Source organism: Frankliniella occidentalis, unplaced genomic scaffold (genome assembly GCF_000697945.3).
Source record: "Frankliniella occidentalis isolate FOCC.00 unplaced genomic scaffold, Focc_3.1 Scaffold7, whole genome shotgun sequence".
NCBI lineage: Eukaryota > Metazoa > Arthropoda > Insecta > Thysanoptera > Thripidae > Frankliniella > Frankliniella occidentalis.
In genome coordinates this window covers 2,904,892-2,924,529 of record NW_026267137.1, presented here as the reverse complement: position 1 = coordinate 2,924,529, position 19,638 = coordinate 2,904,892, and the positions used below count along the sequence as shown (strand labels likewise).

Sequence of the window (19,638 nt, the reverse complement as noted above, 5' to 3'; positions counted from 1 at the left end):
ATAAGAAGCAGAGGGGAAAAAAAACAAAATCAGTTCCGTTCTTGCAAAGGGGAAATTGTCATTCCCCGTGAGGCGCGGGAAAAAAAACGGGAGGAAATGGAAGGACGAGCACGACACGAAGGACGAAAAAAATGCTGACTAGAGACTTTCCCGGGAGAGCGGCAGCAGCAGGGCTACGTTCAACGAAGCTTTGTGTCGGCACAAAAATCTTGCTCTCGTCCTGTTTTTCTTTGGCCCAAAGCTTCCTAAATGGCTGGTTGGGCTGTGCTGTGGCCACAATGTGACCACAATGTGACCACATGTCCCTCGGATGTCGAATGTCCATACCGATGCCCCCACAATGAACGTTTCCTAAGGTGGCGTTGTTTCTCAAAGCAACGCTTCTCAGGCGAGCCGACAAAGAGGAAACGCATCACGCATCGCGTCGTCTAGAGGGGCATTACGAAGCTCCCTGCCAGGCGGTCACAACAGGGTGAGGGGGGTGGGAGGTGGAAGAACGTTTTCGGGTAGCTCCCGCTCCGCTCCAGCGTCGGGGAACGTCACCTCAGGGAACGTTCACACAGGCGGGGCAACGACGCCCATCAATGGTTCATTGCGGGGGGACCTGCCGTTCATAGACACCCCCCCTCCTCCCCCCTCGACTAACCGAAAAATAATAACGAATATTTTCACTGGCTTTCACACGTCAAAATAAGCCTAAAACGACTGCCTGAAAAAACGCGCCAAAAGGAATTCCCCGCGGACTGGTGGCGTGTGAGTCACGTGAGTCACGCCGGTGACGAGATGGACGCCCTCCTGGCAGCTTGGTGACATCAGACCCATGTGACGACGCCGTCGAGACGCTGTCGCGACGCCTCGCGGCCGCTGCCGGCGTCGGCTGACGTCACTATCGACTGGACGCCGACGACGCCAACGACGACGGCTCGACGAGACGACAGCCGAACGCCTTCCCTTCCCTCTCTCCCCCCTTTCGCCCCGACTTCCCTTCCCCACCACCACCACGCCCTCCCGCCACGCCCCTCCCCGCCCCGCCACCCCGCACTGGCGAACTCAACTACTCAGCGAGGCGATATTGTGCGACTGTGTTGGTGGCGGCAGTGGGGCCAGCAGTAGTGTGCTGCGTGCGTGCGTGTGTGAGTGAGCGGGCGAACGTGTGAGTGAGAGAGTGAGAGGCAGGCCGAGGGATCCGCGGGACAACATAACCTCGCCGTTGCGTGAATGAGAGACCCCAGCGGCTGATCCGGCGAGAAGCGGAGCTTGGCCAGCACGGAGCCGTGAGCTCCGGACCCGACTCCGTCCTTGGCTGTAGGTAATAACGCCCACCGCCCAGCGCCGCTCGCGCGACTTTAGAGCTCGGCAAAGGTTGTCGAGTCGCTGCCTCTGCATTTGACACAAGTTTGACGGCGCTGGACAGGGCTTTGCCGACTGATCCGGTCGCTGACGGGGCGTGTCAGTGCCGGCTTGACCAGTGTCCGCTTGGCGAAGTGGACTGATCAGTGCTCGAGGTGAAGAAGTGTGTTGACAGCTCATTGTTGACGGGCCGCTGCTGCCGCTTCTCCGCGGGGGCGGTTTGGGTTTAACGGTTCGTCCGTCCGCTGTCTGCGTACGAAACTCACCGAGTTGTCAAAACCGGGCCTGGAGTCTCGTCTGGTGTGTGGGCAGGTTAATTTCTGGTTGTTGGTTTCCGCCCTAGAGCGTGATCTGCAACAGGTCCGTGGGAATCATAACCTCAAAGTTGTGGGTGTATTTTGCCTGGCATGCCATGCCAAACTATTCAAAAATTCGCAAGGTGGCTTTGTTTGTTAAAAGGATGTCAATATGTCAAGTGTTCTTCCTTCTGTCTCAGCATAGTGTGTTCCCATGTAGTGGTAGTCAGTCCCCTGAAAACATTTACTCGTAGTCAGTGGGTCAATAGAAAGAATTAAGATATTGGTGTTTTAACATTTCATTGAGAGCGCAGAAGACCAGGCAACAAGATGAATGTCAATACCTACACTCAGATGTGATGACTGTCACTTGCCCAGTAACTGAATCTATGGCACTAAGTTGTGACGAAGAATGAGCTTGCTGAGTTCATACTGACGCCTTTTGTTTGTCTTCTTGTTGCAGGTCATAGAAGAGGAAGCAACATGGCTACGATAGAAGGAAGACCAGCCCAGTATGGGGTCTCCCTCAAGCAGCTGCGGGAAATTATGGGCCTGCCAGCTGCAGAGGCGATCCCCAAACTTGAAGAACTGGGAGGTGTACAAGAGTTATGTAAAAAACTCTACACCTCCCCTAATGAAGGTATGATGAAATGTCAACTACTTAAAATTGTGCTTAAATAGTATTATGTTAGTTTGTATGTTTACATATGTATCTATCTCTTGTAGGTTTAACTGGGTCAGCAGCTGACATGGAACATAGGAGAGAAACATTTGGTTCCAATGTAATACCCCCAAAACCACCTAAGACTTTTCTTCGGTTAGTCTGGGAAGCTCTTCAAGATGTTACACTAATTATTTTAGAAATTGCCGCATTAGTCTCATTGGGGTTAGCATTCTATTCTCCTGCAGATGAAACAGGTATGATATTAATTATTTCTACATATTCTTTTGTTCGTTATTCCATTTGTGTCAATTTTGGGAGTACTTGATTGTATTTAAGTTAACTTGAGTGATTTCCATTCCTTTTTTTTAATTCTATGTCTGACCAATAGCTGCACCGGGTAGGTAACTCTGCTGAAATCAGCATGTACAACTTGTACTGTAGTTAAGCATGGCCTAGTATTATTTGCACCATGCGGTCACCTTTCTTAACAATCTAACAACTTATTGCTCAAATTATGACCACAATTCAAGTATACTCACTGTAGCCATTAATATATATGTCCCTGATCTAAATATTTCATATTGTGGTCATTTGCTCCCTGTCATTTCATGTTGGTGAAATTAAATGTTTAGAAAACTCCCTGCTAGAATGATGTTCTGATCTCCACATATATGTGTCTTTTGCACAATTACTCGATTGCTCTGCATGTTACTAATATGATATTTCTGTCCATGCCCTTACTGAAATAGGAGGAGCAGGAGGCAAAGGTAATTTTGCTCATCTTTTATTTTGAAGTCTTTCGGCTTCAGCTTTATTACAGATATGCTCATTTTTTTTACCCTGACCATTAACAATTAACATTGTTTTTAGGGCCAGAAGACGAAGGAAAGCATGGCTGGATTGAAGGTCTAGCTATCCTTATATCAGTTATTGTTGTTGTGCTGGTAACAGCTTTTAATGATTACACTAAAGAGAGACAATTCCAAGGACTGCAAAGCAGAATTGAAGGAGAAAATAAGGTCAATGTAATTAGGCAGGGTGAACTCAAACAAATACCAACAGGTGATATAGTAGTAGGTGAAATATGTCAGGTACGTAATTTCTTATATTTTGGTATTCTTAATTTTGGTTTGCACTTTTAAGTTCAGGTTTAAAATATCTGATGACCTATCTTCCTCTAGATAAAATACGGAGACCTCCTTCCAGCTGATGGAATACTTATTCAATCTAATGATCTGAAGATGGATGAATCATCTCTGACTGGAGAGTCTGATCATGTCAAAAAGAGTGAAAAGCATAATCCATTTATTTTATCAGGTAAGCCCTAATATTTTTGTCTTGAATGACTTGTGCTGAACCTGAAGTACTAACATACATACCTTCTGTTTTTTTTTCAGGAACTCAAGTAATGGAGGGCAGTGGTAAAATGCTAGTCACGGCGGTTGGTGTCAACTCACAAGCTGGTATCATATTTGCTTTGCTCGGCGCAGCTGCTGAAGAAGATCAGAAACAGAAGAAGGAAATGAGGAAAGGTACTGTACAAAATTTTTGAGAGATTTCAAATATCAAATGACGTTGTTCCACTTTTTGCCCTTAAGGGCCTTGATTCAAGCAAAACTCTGATAAATGATGTTTTGCCTTTGCTGAGGCATTAATAGTCTAGGAAGCACCATCTATGTGCATGTTTCACATGTTTCACATTTGTTGTTTTAACACTTGGTCCATACAAATGATAGTCTCATGTAGTGTCCATTAACTTATCCCATGCAATATTTGTCAATTTTCCTGTGTGTGGATGTCTCTGGGTGCTGAACCGAGACTTTATGCTGATTTTGAAGCTCAGATTTGCATGAATGAGTTGCTTGGTCAGTTATGACCAATATAATTTTTTTTTGGACACTACAATTTTGTTAAGAGAAGTTTTTATTTTGCCTGCTGGTTAATTGCTACTTTTTGACAGAGAAGAAATGTATGCATGTTTTGGTAAAGTTTCTACTCTTCTTTCCCTGTTAGTTCTTTCCTCTTTTCAGTTAGGAAAAATTAAATTCGTTTTCTAGTTACCCATCCTATTTAAATAAAATGAATGTACCTAAGACTGAGCCAATCCAATGCATCGTGCTCCTAAATGTTGTTTTACTAATGAATTGTTGTTGCATGGTCTTCATCTACAGATGCTAAAAAGGCGCGGAAGAAGCAGAGTATAACAGGTGATGCATTTTGCACAAATGATGTTTTTCAGAGCTTGCTCATTGGTTTTGGAGGCTCAAATTGCCACTTGATAATTCATATCTATGGCTTATTATTCTAACATATTTTATCACATTTTCCATTGGCCCTTTCCATTAATTGTAAAATTCAGAGCTACCTGAAATCATCTCTTGGCCAGTTTTCAACCTGCCATTTTAATTAATTTTTAATACTTGCTGCACCATGATGGTTTAGAAACGTCTTTTTTGTTGGCTGTGACTAATTAATTTTAATTCTCATCAAGGTCTATTTGGCAACAGTTGGATTGTTTCCTATTCATGGCCAACAACATATTCTAAACTCGTCCTGGTATTCCACATTTTTGGTCTTGGAAGTGGTTTAAATCAATTCTTAATTTACTGATGCATGTTTGCCTGTGAGGTAAACCCTCACATTCAACTTTTTTGAAAGTGAAGGAGCATGCTGGCTCTGGTTATCACTTGTGAATCTGTTATAAGTTGCTTTCAAGATCAAGATTTTTGTTTCACATTTCTTGAGCATGAAGTGTCTTAGTAGTATGATCTCTTGGAGGTCCTTTCCTTTTCTTAATAAACTCAATTTTAAGTGTGGAGGTCTCTAGGTCTTCTCAACAGGCTGTTATTTTAAAGATTTTTTCATTTTTATTAGGTGGTGAGGAGGAAGGTATGACTGGCAACAGTCATATGCATGCCCCTGGATCCCATGCTGATGGTAATCATGCTGCCAAGTCTGAAGAGAACCATACCGGCGGAGGCACTCCCGCGAAGGATGAAGGAAGCAAAAAAGAGAAATCTGTTTTGCAAGCTAAACTCACCAAGCTTGCCATTCAAATTGGATATGCTGGTAATTTGGAGCTTTGCTTAAATAGGTACTAAGGTTAAAATATTCATATGGTCTTCCAGATTTAAGTTTTGTTTTTAATGCAATAGGCTCAACGGTGGCGTTTGTGACTGTGGTCATTCTAGTCATTCAGTTCTGTATACACAAGTTTGTAATTCAAAACCAACCATGGAAAGCAGTTTACGCCAATGAATTTGTGAGACATCTTATCATTGGTGTTACTGTTCTCGTAGTAGCTGTCCCTGAAGGTCTTCCGTTAGCTGTAACACTTTCCCTTGCTTATTCTGTGAAGGTAAAACGTTCTCAATTTGCTTTGCTAATCTGGTACATATTTAATTTAAAATTTAATCTAAAATACTTTTATTTATTTAGAAAATGATGAAAGATAACAACTTGGTGCGACATTTGGATGCCTGTGAAACTATGGGCAATGCCACTGCCATTTGTTCTGACAAGACTGGAACACTCACCACAAACAGGTACTGAAGACACCAAAAACAGAATTTGAACTCTTTTATGTTGGTGTTTCTTGTAAGTTCCCTAAAATCATTTTATTTATTTTTAGAATGACCGTTGTGCAGTCCTACATCTGTGAGAAACTGAGTAAAACTACTCCACGATTTTCTGATATTCCACCTAATGTTGCTAACTTGATGATCCAAGGAATGTCGATCAATTCAGGATACACATCGAAAATTATGGTGAGTATAATATTCTCTTATTGGTCTGTCAGAAGGTTGACGATCTTTGCAATCACATTGTTTTTTCTGATTAGGAACCAAATGCACCTGGGGAACCAATGATGCAAGTTGGTAATAAAACTGAGTGCGCCCTCCTTGGCTTTGTGGTTGCTCTTGGCAAGAACTATCAAACAATTCGAGATGATGTTCCTGAAGAAATATTTACTAGAGTCTACACCTTCAACTCAGTGCGGAAATCCATGAGCACTGTGGTTCCAAGGAAAGGTGGTGGCTACAGACTGTTTACCAAGGGAGCATCTGAAATCATTCTGGGAAAGTGAGTGTTTGCCACATTCAGTATATTATAAAAAAATACCTAGTGCTCTATCCTTACTCGCTCCTTCTTTTCTCATCAGGTGTTCTTTCATTTATGGTCGCAATGGTCATTTGGAGAAATTCACAAAAGAGATGCAGGACAGGCTGGTTCGTCAAGTTATTGAGCCGATGGCAGCTGACGGACTCAGAACAATATCCATAGCATACCGTGACTTTGTGCCAGGAAAAGCTGAAATCAATCAAGTTCACTTTGAACAAGAACCTAACTGGGATGATGAAGCAAATATTGTTAGCAATTTGACGGCAATATGCGTTGTTGGTATTGAAGATCCAGTTCGGCCTGAGGTAAAAACTTGCTCTATTTTATGCAAATTATTTTCTTATATAACATCTGTCTTAGCAGTAAGTATATGGTTTGTTAAAATCCTTTTGAATCTTTTTTCAAGGTACCAGAGGCTATTCGCAAGTGCCAGAGAGCTGGTATCACTGTCAGGATGGTTACTGGAGACAACATTAACACTGCCCGATCCATTGCTATGAAATGTGGTATTATCAAACCTGGTGATGATTTCCTTATTTTGGAAGGCACTGATTTCAATCGGAAGATTCGTGATGCCAATGGAGATGTAAGTCATGCATGAGTTGTATAATGGATGTTTAGGACTATGAATTGCGAAAAGAGTAAGTTTTCATTCTTTTGTACTTTTCCGTGAACAGGTTCAGCAACATCTTTTGGACAAAGTATGGCCCAAATTACGAGTTCTGGCTAGGTCCTCACCAACTGACAAGTTCACTCTTGTGAAGGGCATAATTGACAGTAAAGTTTCTGAAGCTAGAGAAGTTGTGGCTGTTACGGGTGATGGTACCAATGATGGCCCGGCCCTTAAAAAAGCTGATGTCGGTTTTGCTATGGGTATTGCTGGAACAGATGTTGCCAAGGAAGCATCAGATATCATTCTTACTGATGACAATTTCAGCAGCATAGTGAAAGCTGTTTTGTGGGGCAGAAATGTGTATGACAGCATAGCTAAATTTCTGCAGTTCCAGTTGACTGTTAATGTTGTTGCTGTTATTGTAGCTTTTGTTGGTGCTTGTGCTGTTCAGGACAGTCCTCTCAAGGTAAGAATGCCATATTTGCTCTTACTTAATACAATTCTACCCTTCAATTGTATTTTTTTCAAATAAACTATCTCTTGACTTTTTAGGCTGTTCAAATGTTGTGGGTTAATCTTATCATGGACACTTTGGCTTCATTGGCACTGGCCACTGAGTTACCTACTGCAGATCTACTGTTACGGAAGCCCTACGGCCGAACAAAGCCCCTTATTTCAAGGACTATGATGAAAAATATTCTTGGACAGGCTGTTTATCAACTCTCTGTTGTATTTTCCCTTCTTTTTGTCGGTATGTTTCAACAGAACCATTTTCAACGTGTTTCTTTATTACCATAAATTGCTGTCATTAAATTGTTTAATTCATTGCAGGTGACAGACTACTGGACATCAGATCAGGCCAAGATAGTAAAGGTGAAGATACCCAGCACTTCACTGTAATTTTTAACACCTTCGTCATGATGACCATGTTCAATGAAATAAACGCTCGAAAAATTCATGGCCAGAGAAATGTATTTGAGGGCTTCTTCACAAATCCCATCTTCTATTCAATCTGGATTGGTACAGTTGCTGCTCAGGTCAGTTAGTTTGCATTAGTTTCTAATATTATAAACCATTTTTGAGTTTTTGGAAGAAAAAGACTAAGTTTGGAATTGTGAATAGGTGGTCATCATCCAATATGGTAAAGAAGCATTTTCTACAAAGAGCCTAAGTTTTGACCAATGGCTCTGGTGTGTATTCTTTGGATTTGGAACTCTTGTGTGGGGACAACTCGTAACTACAGTGCCCACTCGGAAGATACCAAAGATCTTCTCGTAAGTATAAATAATTTCAGTTGTGTAGGAATTATAATTGTACCTTATTTAGTGTAAAAATGATCAAAATTTGACTTCTATTGGCTGCAATAACTCAGTAGAATCTCCAATGCTGTCCTAAAACTGCCCAGCATCTGTTTCGGTGACAGCTTTGAGGTACCTCACTACTCCTCAGCTGAAGGAGTGAAACACCTTCTGTCAGTTGCAGCCGGAGCGAGACCGCACATGTGGCTGAAGTGGGAGATTGGGTGTCGCTCGAGCGGCTAGACAACGTGGAGAAGTGGGGAAACTAGATGTGTAGGGGACGGAGGGGGAGCGCCTGCATGGGAGTTACCAGCATTGGAGGTTCTACTGTACAGTATCTGATGACACTGTAGATACTAGGCTTCGGCAGCAGTTTGTTTGTACATCATGAAATTAAACTGAAGTTCTTGAAAGGGTTTATGGTTGTGCTTTTTAGATGGGGTCGAGGTCATCCGGATGAATACACAGAAGCCATCAACCTTGGTGACGAGAGGTTTGATGACAGTGATAAAAAGCCTCGAGGACAGATCCTATGGATCAGAGGACTAACAAGACTTCAGACTCAGGTTGGTTTCAGAAATTTAAGGCAGTGTAGCCATAAAAGTGAATTTGTTTTGGAAGTTGAGTAGAAATCTGAAATAGAGTTGGCATGATGTGGATTTTGAAAGGTAGGTTTCATGACACATCTGAAACAGAAGAAAGGCTTTTACTGTCACAAGCCTTTGCTCTGGTTCTGTCCATCCTGATAATGGTTCTCAATGCAAATGGTGACAATTTCAACCTTATTTGGCAGTACAATTTGAATTACCTGTGTTCCATCTTTGGAAGCAAACAATATTTTTGTCAAGAAATATCTTAATAGCAGTCGTCTATGAATACCTTTTGTTACCACTTGTGTTGTGATCCCTGTTTATTCCTCTCTTCCATTACCTGTATGCATTTTTACCTGTACTTTTTCTTTTGAATGATTGGTCATTTGGAACTTTACTTTAATTCTTTCATTCCCATTGAATTTTGGCAATATTTGAAAAAGTTGTGTAACTGGTAAAAATTACCTGCGTACCCGCCTGCACATAGTACCTAAGTAGTTTCTACCCTTTCAGTGTCCATTCACTTAAATATTTCCTTTCTTTTGGAAACAATTGTCAATTGCAGATGCATACAGGTTTTGATTTTGAAGGTTTCTTTCGTGATTAGCTAGGATCTTATTCTGATTTACAATGTGGCTCAGTCAATTATCTGAGAATAAGACTCTAAAGCTGTTATCTGATAGCAGACTTAAGTCTTTGTAACTGGGGTCATTCTATCATTCCCTGTACCTTGTATTGGATACAACATTGTCTTGCAGGTGTGGCCGGTGGCTTGACCTTTGGCTTGTATCTTGCAGGTGATGAAGGTACAATCAACGGTAGATGTGTATCCTCATAAGTGATCTATAAGAGCATGGTTACTTCAAACTGCCAGGAAGGGATTAGCGTATTGTATTGCTTGGTGTGAGTCTTTAAGTGATTTGCACTGATGTACCTTTTGAAAATAGATTTCACTTTTTCTGTCAGTTTTGCACCAAACATGGGTTAAAATTATACATGCTTTTTTATTTTTGGTCAAAGTTACCTTTTTATGTTACGTAATGAGCCCCAGATTGTGTGTGTGATTCATTGTTTTAGTCACTTGGTTCATTTTGATCAATTCTTGTTGTATCAAAGTATTGTTTGTATTTTAAATATTTTAAAAGTCTCTTCTCTTCTTTATGGTGGGGTTGTTGCTTGCTCTTAGAACACTTTTGTTGATAACATCTACCAAACATGCTGTTGTGTTCTATGTGCCATGTGTTCATTCATCCTGTTTTTTAACATGCACACCGACACTTAAAAGCCAACATGACATGACCAAAAAGCCTTGGATTTTGGTACATGACCTGACCTGTGCGCACTACATGAGCTATGAATACCACACTACTCGGCGCCAAGCAGTGGAGGCTTTTTGTATCTATTGGGACTCGTCTTTAGCTTCGCACTGCTAAAGTTCTTAAATGTGCTAGTAAAAATACATAACACTTTTCCATTAGTAGAATTCTAAAAAAAAAAATTAAAATTTTTTTTAAAAAAAAATTATTATTACAATCAAACAATTTTCTTTTATATATAATGTATAGCATGATGGATATCAAATTAAAATGTTTTTCTTTCCATGCACATTTAAGGGTTTTTGGTTTTGCTTTCTACATCTGCTGGGGGTTGGTCAGTCTGTTTTTCCTCGATCCATTTCCATCCCTGCCTTCAGTAGCAAATGAAGCATACGGCATACAAAATAGTTGCACAGTATCTCCTGAGTAGATGATTCGTCTCAACACATTCTTATCCACCATATTGTTCCTCTCCTTCATACTTTTTGTCATTTTCCGCAGAAAACACAGTTCAAGTTCTACATTCTTTCTTCTATGTAAATCATACTGCTGCTTTTCTCTTCTACGTGCTCTTCTGTTCCTTGTCTATTACAGGCATGTCTTGAGCTTCTCCTATCCCATCTCAGCCAGTATTTATGTCTTTCACCCTCATTTACTTCCAAAATCTCTTCTTTGCCAACTTTTCCAGCTGCCTTCTTATCCTGCCTTCAAACACACACACACCTATTATGAATTGGTTTTCTTTCTTCAAGAGTCCGTCCTGTCTCATATCCTTGTCTCCTATGGTCCCTACCTGTGAGCCCAAGCGTCTGCCTGGCCTGTTTGCTCGCCTGATCGCTTTTCTATCATTTCTTCTTTGTGCATGTAGTACCAGTAATCTCCATGGGGGGAGAAAGTACCCGAGCTGTGGTAATCTGACAATGCTGTCTCCTCTTCCTTGCATCTTTAGTCTGACTCCTCATGCCTGTGATGCTTGCTTAAGTTTACCTGTTTTTCTGCTTAGACTGGAATTTATTTGGTTTTGCTGGTATGCTGTAGAATCTATTCAATGTTTTTCATTTTTCTTTTACTATTTGAATCGTTAATTTTGAAATTCAATTATTTATTTTTTAGTGTTTGATATTGCTTATTTTTTGTCTTCTTTTGGATTGCATCAACACTAATCAATTTGCTGTTGTATCCTAGTAAACATAGGGAGCACAGCTTTGCATGATCTGGTGCCTCACATCTTTTTCTTGGGTAGATTTGCTATTCTCTCATGAACTGACTCTCACTGCTTCGCGAGGAGCCCCGCTCTCGGTGCACGGTACTCGCCGGCAGGTCAGTTAATATTTTTTTCAGCCTGGCGTTTGATTAGTTTAAATAACACAACTGTGTGTTTTTTTTTTTTTTTAATTGCAAGAGTTTTTTTTTCTGTGCAAGGTATGATGATATGATGAAATAATCACAATCCAAGGCTTTAGCAAGTGCTGTAGCTGTTGTTTGTCGTAGTGTTGTAGCAGTGTTGTCGTGGCCGCCCGTACGCCTGTTAAGCCTGGCGTTGCCTTGCCAAGCCTTTGCCTCTTCGCCCACCACCACCTCATCTGACTCCCCCGCCACCCCCTGTGTTTTTCAGATGCGCGTTATTAACGCGTTCAAGTCGACACTGGAGGACTTGCAGGAGCGGCGCTCCGTTCGTAGTTTACACAGTTTACGAAGCTCCCGCAGCTCACACCCGTTGTCCGACATCAAGTACATTGACGAAGACCCGAAAACGCCGTCGCCCCTCTCCTCGAATAATACCGTGAGGATGGTGTCGCCAGCGGCAGAAGACCCCCATCTGGTGCCTCTGCAGGCCCCGGCCCCTGCAGGCAAACAACATGTGGCCCCATCAGCCCCTGCCCTATCCTCCCACCACACTGAGACTAGCATCTAGACCGAAAGTAGGTGGTAACGTCTGTCAAGTCTGGCCGTGGTAGCTATGCATGAGACGTTTCCCTACTGTACCTGTACTTTTTTTTAATTTATATATATATATATATGAAACAAAAATATACTCTCTCCCTGTGAGTGAGTGCCGGCTGGCTGGTGATGGAAATGGGGTTGTCCCCTTGCCTTTCTCTCCTCCTCTGTCTTCCTGCATCTATTAGCAAGCAGCCCTGTACACTATTTCTCACTCTACACTTCCTATCTATTTTATTTTAACTTTCTCTTGTTTCCATTGTCACCTTATTCTTTACTTTCAAACAACACACATTTTCTTCGTTTTAATGATTTTAATTTCCAGCCATGTAAAGCGCAGCCAGTGATAATATCTGCATGAACAGTTAGTTGAATCCCTTATGATGGTTGTCTGTGGAGCAGGGACCCATGAAGGATGTGTACTGTTTGAGAACTCGGCAGACCCTCTGCCCATTTTGTATTGTTGTAGCTCGGACAAGGTTCACCCTAGTCAGCACTGTGTGACTATATTGTTATCTTGTCTCACTGCTGATTGTTACCCTTTACTCTTAAAGGTGATAGGTGGTGAATTGCAAGAGCGTTTGATTCCGGTCCCATACAGCAAGAGTTCAACCGATCAAGCTGTAAGCTGCCTTCCTATAATCTTTCTTGTTCGCTCGCTCGCTGCCTGCTCGCTCGATATGCATTGCGCTACACTACATTTGTGTGTGGTTAATATCTTTGGGATTTACCTAAGATTGAGACTATACATGTAGTCATGCCGCGAAGCATTGCACTATTTCGAAACTCACATGGTAGTCTCAAATGGACTGACCCCATCTATCCTGTGAGTTTCGTACCTAAATATGCCCTGCTTTGGGTGTTATTTTATCCTTTTCTTTTGTTTGGAGTGTTGAATCAAGGGTTTTATATTATGGTAGCTTTAGCCACTTAATTTTTAATCTCATCCAGTTTTTCAAATTTGATTAATAACTTCATGAATCCAATCTTTTAATGAATTTTGTGTGGAAAATATCTTAAACTCTAACCATAGGGATTTTTAAAAATACATATGCATGTTCCTTTGACCTCAGCTCTCTGCCTCCTATTTTCTTTAGCATCCTGTTAGTTCTTTTTCTTCCTGTCTCTGCCCCAGAAGCATGACCAGCCAACGAGGCTGTGCGCAGCTGTGCGCCACTCACTAATAAGAACATAATTCAAGCGCACACTTCGCTTTCGTTGTTGCATTTACTCCACAGTTTCAGAGCTTTCCGATCAGGCCATTTTCATGCATGGTTTGAATACTTAAAAGAAGCCCTTTGGGCTTTGCCATGTGTTGTTGCCTGTGTTGTGTGATTCACAATTGGCCACTGTAATGAAATGTTCAGTATTATGTGGCCAGATATTCATTCTCAACTTCATACATTCCTGATAATTGTTGGAAGTATGCTTGCAATTTTTACACTAAGATTTTGCTTAATATATAATTAACCTAAGATGTCCCTAATTTGAGAAACAGGTTTTAATTAACTGTTTTGGATGTTTGTGAGGATGTATGTTGTTAATTTGAATGTTAATTTTGTGTGTGTGACTGTGTGAGAGATCTGTGAGAATGTTACCTGATGCGGCTGAGCAGTAGAGCATGTCAGTCAGCTATATACGGGAAGGTCTGGGACAGGATACCATTAATGATAATGATAAAAGACTCTGTCTTTCTCTTCTTTGAACAAGCCAGTTTTCACTGGTGTCTCAAAATGTTAATGAATTTCCTGACTTCAGTGGCCCTGTCATGATGTCCTACCCGTATGTGTTACATCAGGGTTGCTACAAATGTCATGATTGAAGTGATGTTACAAGGTTAGACAAAATTAGAAGATTGGGAGCAGTGTTTTCTAGTTGAATTTGAGCCTCAGGAAATTGACTAAGTATTATCATAACTGAGAGAGGAAAGTCCTTGATGAAAATTCTTTATATAATGAAAATTTAATTTTGTTGCTAATTAACAAACGGGTGCAACTTGCATTTGCCTACCAATTTTCTGGAAATATCCAGCTTTTCCACCACCTACCATTCATATTTAATACTCATGAGAGACATCTGACAACCTATTTTACATAAGTGTTGCGTCCTTTTTTCTCTGAGGTGTCTAACTGCTAAGGGTAATGTAGCAGCCCTGATTTGTGTTTTTTAGCTACAGGGTATTTAGATGCAGAATTCAATAATGAATATAGAATGCTATTTAGTTATGTTGAACATGTGAGCCTATGGTGTTAATGATCATGTATTAGTTGCGTTTTAATTGTGTATTATTGTACCAGTGTTAATTTCTTTGCTACACTTATTTATATGCTGGCTGTATTTTTCTACTAATTTATGTAATTTAAAGGTTTAGTTAAGCTTAATAAAAGCATAAGCTGTACAAAGGAAAGTGCCATGTGATTGTGTTGCTTTGCTCCCAGAGTGAGGATGATGTGACTGCATGTGTACAATCACAGCAAGAATAATGCTTTTGCAGTGCATGTCCCTTCAGTTCAATTAATTTTGCTCAGGAAAGTCTAATTTTTCGTGTGCCACTGCATTAAATACCTTAATTAATATTTACATTTTCGGGGTTACAATTCTTAGTCACCTTATGGCCTCTCGAAAATGGTGCATGTGCACATGTCAAACAAGGACATTTCCTTTCTTTTTCTGAAGGTTTCTTATTATATTGGTGAAGCTTGTCACACATTAGATGCTGTAATCTAGAGCACGTTTTGCATACTTTCAGTCTCTTACAATGGAGGTGTATAAATCTGCAATGTGTTAGTTCCTCCAGTTCCATTTATGGCCAGTTCTGTGCCAAACTTGCACACATTCCTCAGTACGAAAGTTTCCTGAGCTAGCATTATTCTGGTTGATCACTATTATAGTTTAAATATCTGATGTACTTATGCATGTGCATTGCCATCTGCAATGCCTGCTAAATATTTTTGGTCAAAGAAAACAGATGTTAAGTGGTAATGTGATGTTTGATTTTTATTTTGTTGATTAATGTTCATGCATGATTGTTGGTCTTTTTTTTTTTTTTACATTTTTCATTAAATGGTGTAAAGTGGAAGTAACCCCTAGAAAACTCTAGCATTTACTTACAAGTGTTATTAAAGAATCAGTAATTGGAATGAGCAAGAAGCACATGCTTTTAGCTGTGCTTAATGTGACACTTTTAGCTCTATCAAGTCCACCATTTGACCTTATTAACTAATGTTTAGATCAATGGTGTGTGAGGATCCCTCACCGACATCCGTAGGAATACTCAATTCGAACTAATTGTAAATATATTTTACAAAGTAGGACTTTGCTTTGATCAATGCACAATCATTTCTGATACACCCACTTACCAAACTGACCAAATTCATTCTTGCTTTGCCTGCACTAATTGAATATGTGCAAATTGTAAATTTTTTCCACAAAGCAATATTTATAGTGTACATTGCGTGAGGTTACATTCATTGATATTCATAGTCAATATCAGTTGCATGGTCAAAAGTTAAAATACACAACCTTGTTGATTTCAATGGATTCTGTATCATCAGAAGTTGTTATAATCTTTGATACTGTGACACTGTCCCAAGGGCCACTTGATTATTAACAATAAGTTGACACATTACTTTAACACTTGAATCAGAGGCGTCCACTCATTTGACTGTCTTTTTGACAATACAAGTGTCGTGTTAACATATCTATGTGAAACTTCCAATGAGTTGGCGCTTCGAAGGCAGCAAATTCTACTCTTGTTCTTTGAATCTAACAGTTAAGCTTCTGGTTTTAATTTACAGCATGCATTCTTCTACTTTGCGCCTTTCACACTTAGTTGCATGAGTCATTCTCTGAAAGCAATGAAACCAGAATAATGAATTAATTACTGTTTAAGAGAGGCTGGCATAAACTTTCTAATTTAATTTTCACAGCACTGCCAAATCTTTTTGTATTTTCTAGAAAGTTTTGTTTGTTCCATGAATTTATATGGTTTGGGGAGACGTCAAGTTTATACAATAGCGTTCATATTTTATAATCAAGAATTTAGAGAACTGCTCATGCATTTCTGTAGCAGAGTTGTGCTCATACAAAACAATGCAACACTTATGGTGATCAAATTTAGCTAGCAGTATAGCTAGCTCAGCTTCTTTAAGCTAACTGTGATTTTTGAGCACAGCTAAGTCCTAATAGTGCTTTGTAAAAGGCTAAAGCATAGAAAATAATATGAATTTTGGCCATATCACATGAAGTTGTCAACCAGCTAAAACTTACTTCAATTTCAAGTAATCACGTTGAAGTGTTTGATCGATATTACATTCTGAATACTTTTTTTTTCAAAGTGTATTATAATTGACTTTGCTCTATTATCTCTCTTTTTTAAATTTACTAACTAAAGCTAGATTAGTAATTAAAAGTTTACTTTTGTTGGTTGACAGCTACTTTTCATTTATGGAAGCTGATCAAAAATATTTGTTTCCTCTCATCTATGCACTGTGTCTGTTATTCAGGTTTTCAATTCCACAAATTAAATACAGTCTGTTGCACAATGTGCTCTGCTAAACACAGCATTTCTTTCCTCCTGGAGTCGTAATCTGTGCAGATTCACTTTCCCACAAGATGTATTGTTGGTGCTATTAATGCTGTTCTAATATTTTTAAACGAATAAAAAAAGAAAGTGTAGGTTTTATGGGAGAAAATTATATTTAAAATTGTTAGTGTAGAGACTCTTCTTAAAATATTTAGAATTTTGCAGTGTTGCATAGTTGCATTAAGTAGACGTAAGGATGTCACATTGAACATGCAAACTTGTCTGGTCTCTCTTGTAAATTTGTTCCTGAATACAGACTGAAAAATGTAGGATTTGATAGCAGTTATGCCCAGTCTGCTAAAGTGGTCTCCAGTTTCATTTTATTCTTATTTTTATTTATGACTGAAAGCCCATTTCTTTATTGATATAATTGCAAGTAAATCCTTACAGATGGAATAGCTAATTGTTAAAGTCCGACAACTTTAATTTGTCAACCCTAAAGTAATGCTTTCTAAGAGTCTATGCGCACTTTGAAAAGCAGGCGTTGCGACTAGATTGGATTAGACCCCCAAAAGAAATTAGTAAAATATTGTTTGTTCTTCGCACAGATAGTTTTGGTTAAGAATTGAAACAGTACGCTAGATGAAGAGAGTAATTTATGCTTTGCATGGAGTGACATATTGCCTGTATTTAGTATTGCAGGAAGAAAACTGAGCTTTAGTTGGTTGGCGGCCTCGCTGCGCATGTCCCTAACCCAGTGAGTACCCGCACCTAGCACACACTGCACGCTAGCGATTCGCTTGTTACCCAGGGGGGAGAGAGTCAACGAGCTAGAGCTCAGACGTACAACCTTCGTTATTTTAAGAAATTATTTTGTGTCCTGTGAGACCATGAGTTGAATAGCATTGATCGAAAATATCCATATTAAAGTGGTCCTTTGGGCCTTCCCCGGCGCGAGTTGTGCTGAATAGGTCGGGTCGATCGGACCGGCAGTTTGGTTCCACCCTATTGCCAAAACCTAAGTCGCAGTCGCAAAGATAATTTGTTTCAAACTTGTCTCTATGACATTCCAGTTATAAACGATGTCGTCTTTTAAAAAAACTGATACCGACATGATACCTGAAATGAGCCGTACACATTCGTCATTAGCTTTTTAAAAGTAAGATGAAATATTGTAGTATTAATTTCTTTTGTATGACAGACGATATGTGTCGAATTTGAATGTGAGTGATGCCTATAACTAAATCATAACTATTCTCATGTCAGAGAGGCTTTTGGAGTACGGGAGACGCTAATACTCTTTCTAGTAGAACGCCGCGTCCCATCGGCATTTTCCCATTTCGGCGGTCTCTCCACGGTGGGGTGGACTTCGCACTGTATGTGATGGGGACGCACGGAGCAGACGAGAAATAATTGCGGAGTAACTGCATTGGGCCACTAGCCGGAGCCAGTCAACGCCTCAGCCGCGTTCGGCGCGCCTGCCGGCAGGCCACCCATCGTACCTCGACGCGATCCGGGACCCTGCCGCTGGGCGCAGTGGCGCTCCCCTTCCCGCCCCGCCGGAGAACAAGACGACCTGCGTCGCGAGAAGGACCCGCCTCGCCGTCACATCGCTTCCCGTCCTTGTCGCACTCTACCAAACACACAAGTGTCTGTCATTCAATCACTTGAAAAGTATGTGGCAACGATATAGAGAACAGAGGGGCGTGTGACTTGTGTGAAAATGTGTGTTGGGACAACCTTTCAAACGATGGAATGTCACCCACTTTTTATTGTTTGTAGAGTGCCACCAAATTTTCATCGTTATTATAATAATTTTATCTCATTGTTTGTCTCGCACGACGAAGACATAAGTTAACTGAGTGTTAGGACACTTAGGGTGTACGATCAAGTAATTTCTAAGGATAGGTAAGCTCCTAGCATCACACGAGGATCGCCTCACGCCCCCCGTTCGCTGTGTGTTTCCACCGCTTGAACGTGTTCGTTGCCCCGTACCTGCGCCCCTCCAGAGGGGTACGTACGTACAAAACAACGCTTTACCCCACCCCCCGTGTCGTGTGAGTTCGACGTGTTACGCTTTTTTGTGCGGTTTGCTCTTGCGTTGTTTGAATCCTCTGCGGCCATACGCCTTCTTTCCCCGCAGTTTCTTGGTTTGTTTTTGCTGTATTCTTCTTACTCTAACCCTTGTGTGTCGAAAATAACAAGACTGGCGGTGCGATTATTATTAGAGGTAGGGATTTGAGAAATAATAGGGTTTTTGCGCGAACGAGGGCGCGCGCGGTTCGATGCGCTGCGTGACCGACCGGGGCAGACGATGCTTCCAAAATCGAATAGTCCTGGAGGTAAGTGCTTTGTACAGAATGCGCACCGGGGCTCGCACGCCGCACGCCGCTCTACAAAATCATTCACGCGCTTTCTGTGACTTGTGTCGCGGGGCCGCGACACCGTTCCACGAGCCCGTAATTACTTCTTTAGTCAGTTTGCATAGGATCCTGTAAGACACTGTCGCGCCGCAACTGTAAAATGTTTATTTTGTACATATTTTCGGTACTACCAAGATCCCATATTTTTCTCCCGGTGTTTTTCGTTGCTCCAAAAGCCAATCCGACATTTGTAAAATATACGAGTTCCCTTTTCTTCTAGCATTTAACCCACCCCTTTACGATCCATTTTCGGTTGAGAGGCTACCAAGTCAAATGTCAAAAAGTATTTACCAGTTTTTTTGAACATTCCTTCCTTTTGATTCATTTTTGTTGTTGACATTCCCATCCGTTAAAGTAACAAAGTACTCCAGCAGTCTAATGAGGGAAAGACCCTACGACAGTGTTACTTCCGGCCAGCGGGCCGCGCTTCCAGACCTCTGGAGGGGGCTGGGAGGGGTGCAGGACACTCGCCACTCTGCCCTGACAGACCGGGGCGCCCT

The 19,638-nt window shown here is 41.0% G+C and overlaps 1 protein-coding gene across 8 annotated transcripts in view; it reads left to right on the top strand.

The window, feature by feature from the left end:
- The window catches only part of LOC113210006 (plasma membrane calcium-transporting ATPase 3), a 25,732-nt gene extending 6,996 nt beyond the window's left edge, over window positions 1-18,736 (top strand). The window contains exons 1-21 of one of the 8 annotated variants that reach the window (XM_052273811.1): window positions 1,076-1,305; window positions 2,110-2,286; window positions 2,373-2,564; window positions 3,060-3,077; window positions 3,181-3,401; window positions 3,492-3,627; window positions 3,708-3,842; window positions 4,482-4,517; window positions 5,185-5,379; window positions 5,466-5,668; window positions 5,749-5,855; window positions 5,942-6,077; window positions 6,152-6,393; window positions 6,473-6,737; window positions 6,839-7,018; window positions 7,110-7,511; window positions 7,598-7,796; window positions 7,877-8,082; window positions 8,168-8,319; window positions 8,780-8,909; window positions 11,865-12,267. In XM_052273811.1, coding sequence (XP_052129771.1) covers window positions 2,130-2,286; window positions 2,373-2,564; window positions 3,060-3,077; window positions 3,181-3,401; window positions 3,492-3,627; window positions 3,708-3,842; window positions 4,482-4,517; window positions 5,185-5,379; window positions 5,466-5,668; window positions 5,749-5,855; window positions 5,942-6,077; window positions 6,152-6,393; window positions 6,473-6,737; window positions 6,839-7,018; window positions 7,110-7,511; window positions 7,598-7,796; window positions 7,877-8,082; window positions 8,168-8,319; window positions 8,780-8,909; window positions 11,865-12,164 — 3,612 coding nt within the window. In that variant the 5' untranslated portion in view covers window positions 1,076-1,305; window positions 2,110-2,129 and the 3' untranslated portion in view covers window positions 12,165-12,267. Of the gene's footprint in view, window positions 1-1,075; window positions 1,310-1,372; window positions 1,506-2,109; window positions 2,287-2,372; window positions 2,565-3,059; window positions 3,078-3,180; window positions 3,402-3,491; window positions 3,628-3,707; window positions 3,843-4,481; window positions 4,518-5,184; window positions 5,380-5,465; window positions 5,669-5,748; window positions 5,856-5,941; window positions 6,078-6,151; window positions 6,394-6,472; window positions 6,738-6,838; window positions 7,019-7,109; window positions 7,512-7,597; window positions 7,797-7,876; window positions 8,083-8,167; window positions 8,320-8,521; window positions 8,673-8,779; window positions 8,910-11,864; window positions 12,268-12,744; window positions 16,749-17,409 lie in introns of those variants that run through there. The other 7 variants (XM_052273809.1, XM_052273813.1, XR_008011931.1 and 4 more) reach the window with 7 other exon arrangements.
- Window positions 18,737-19,638: the final 902 nt, after the last annotated feature.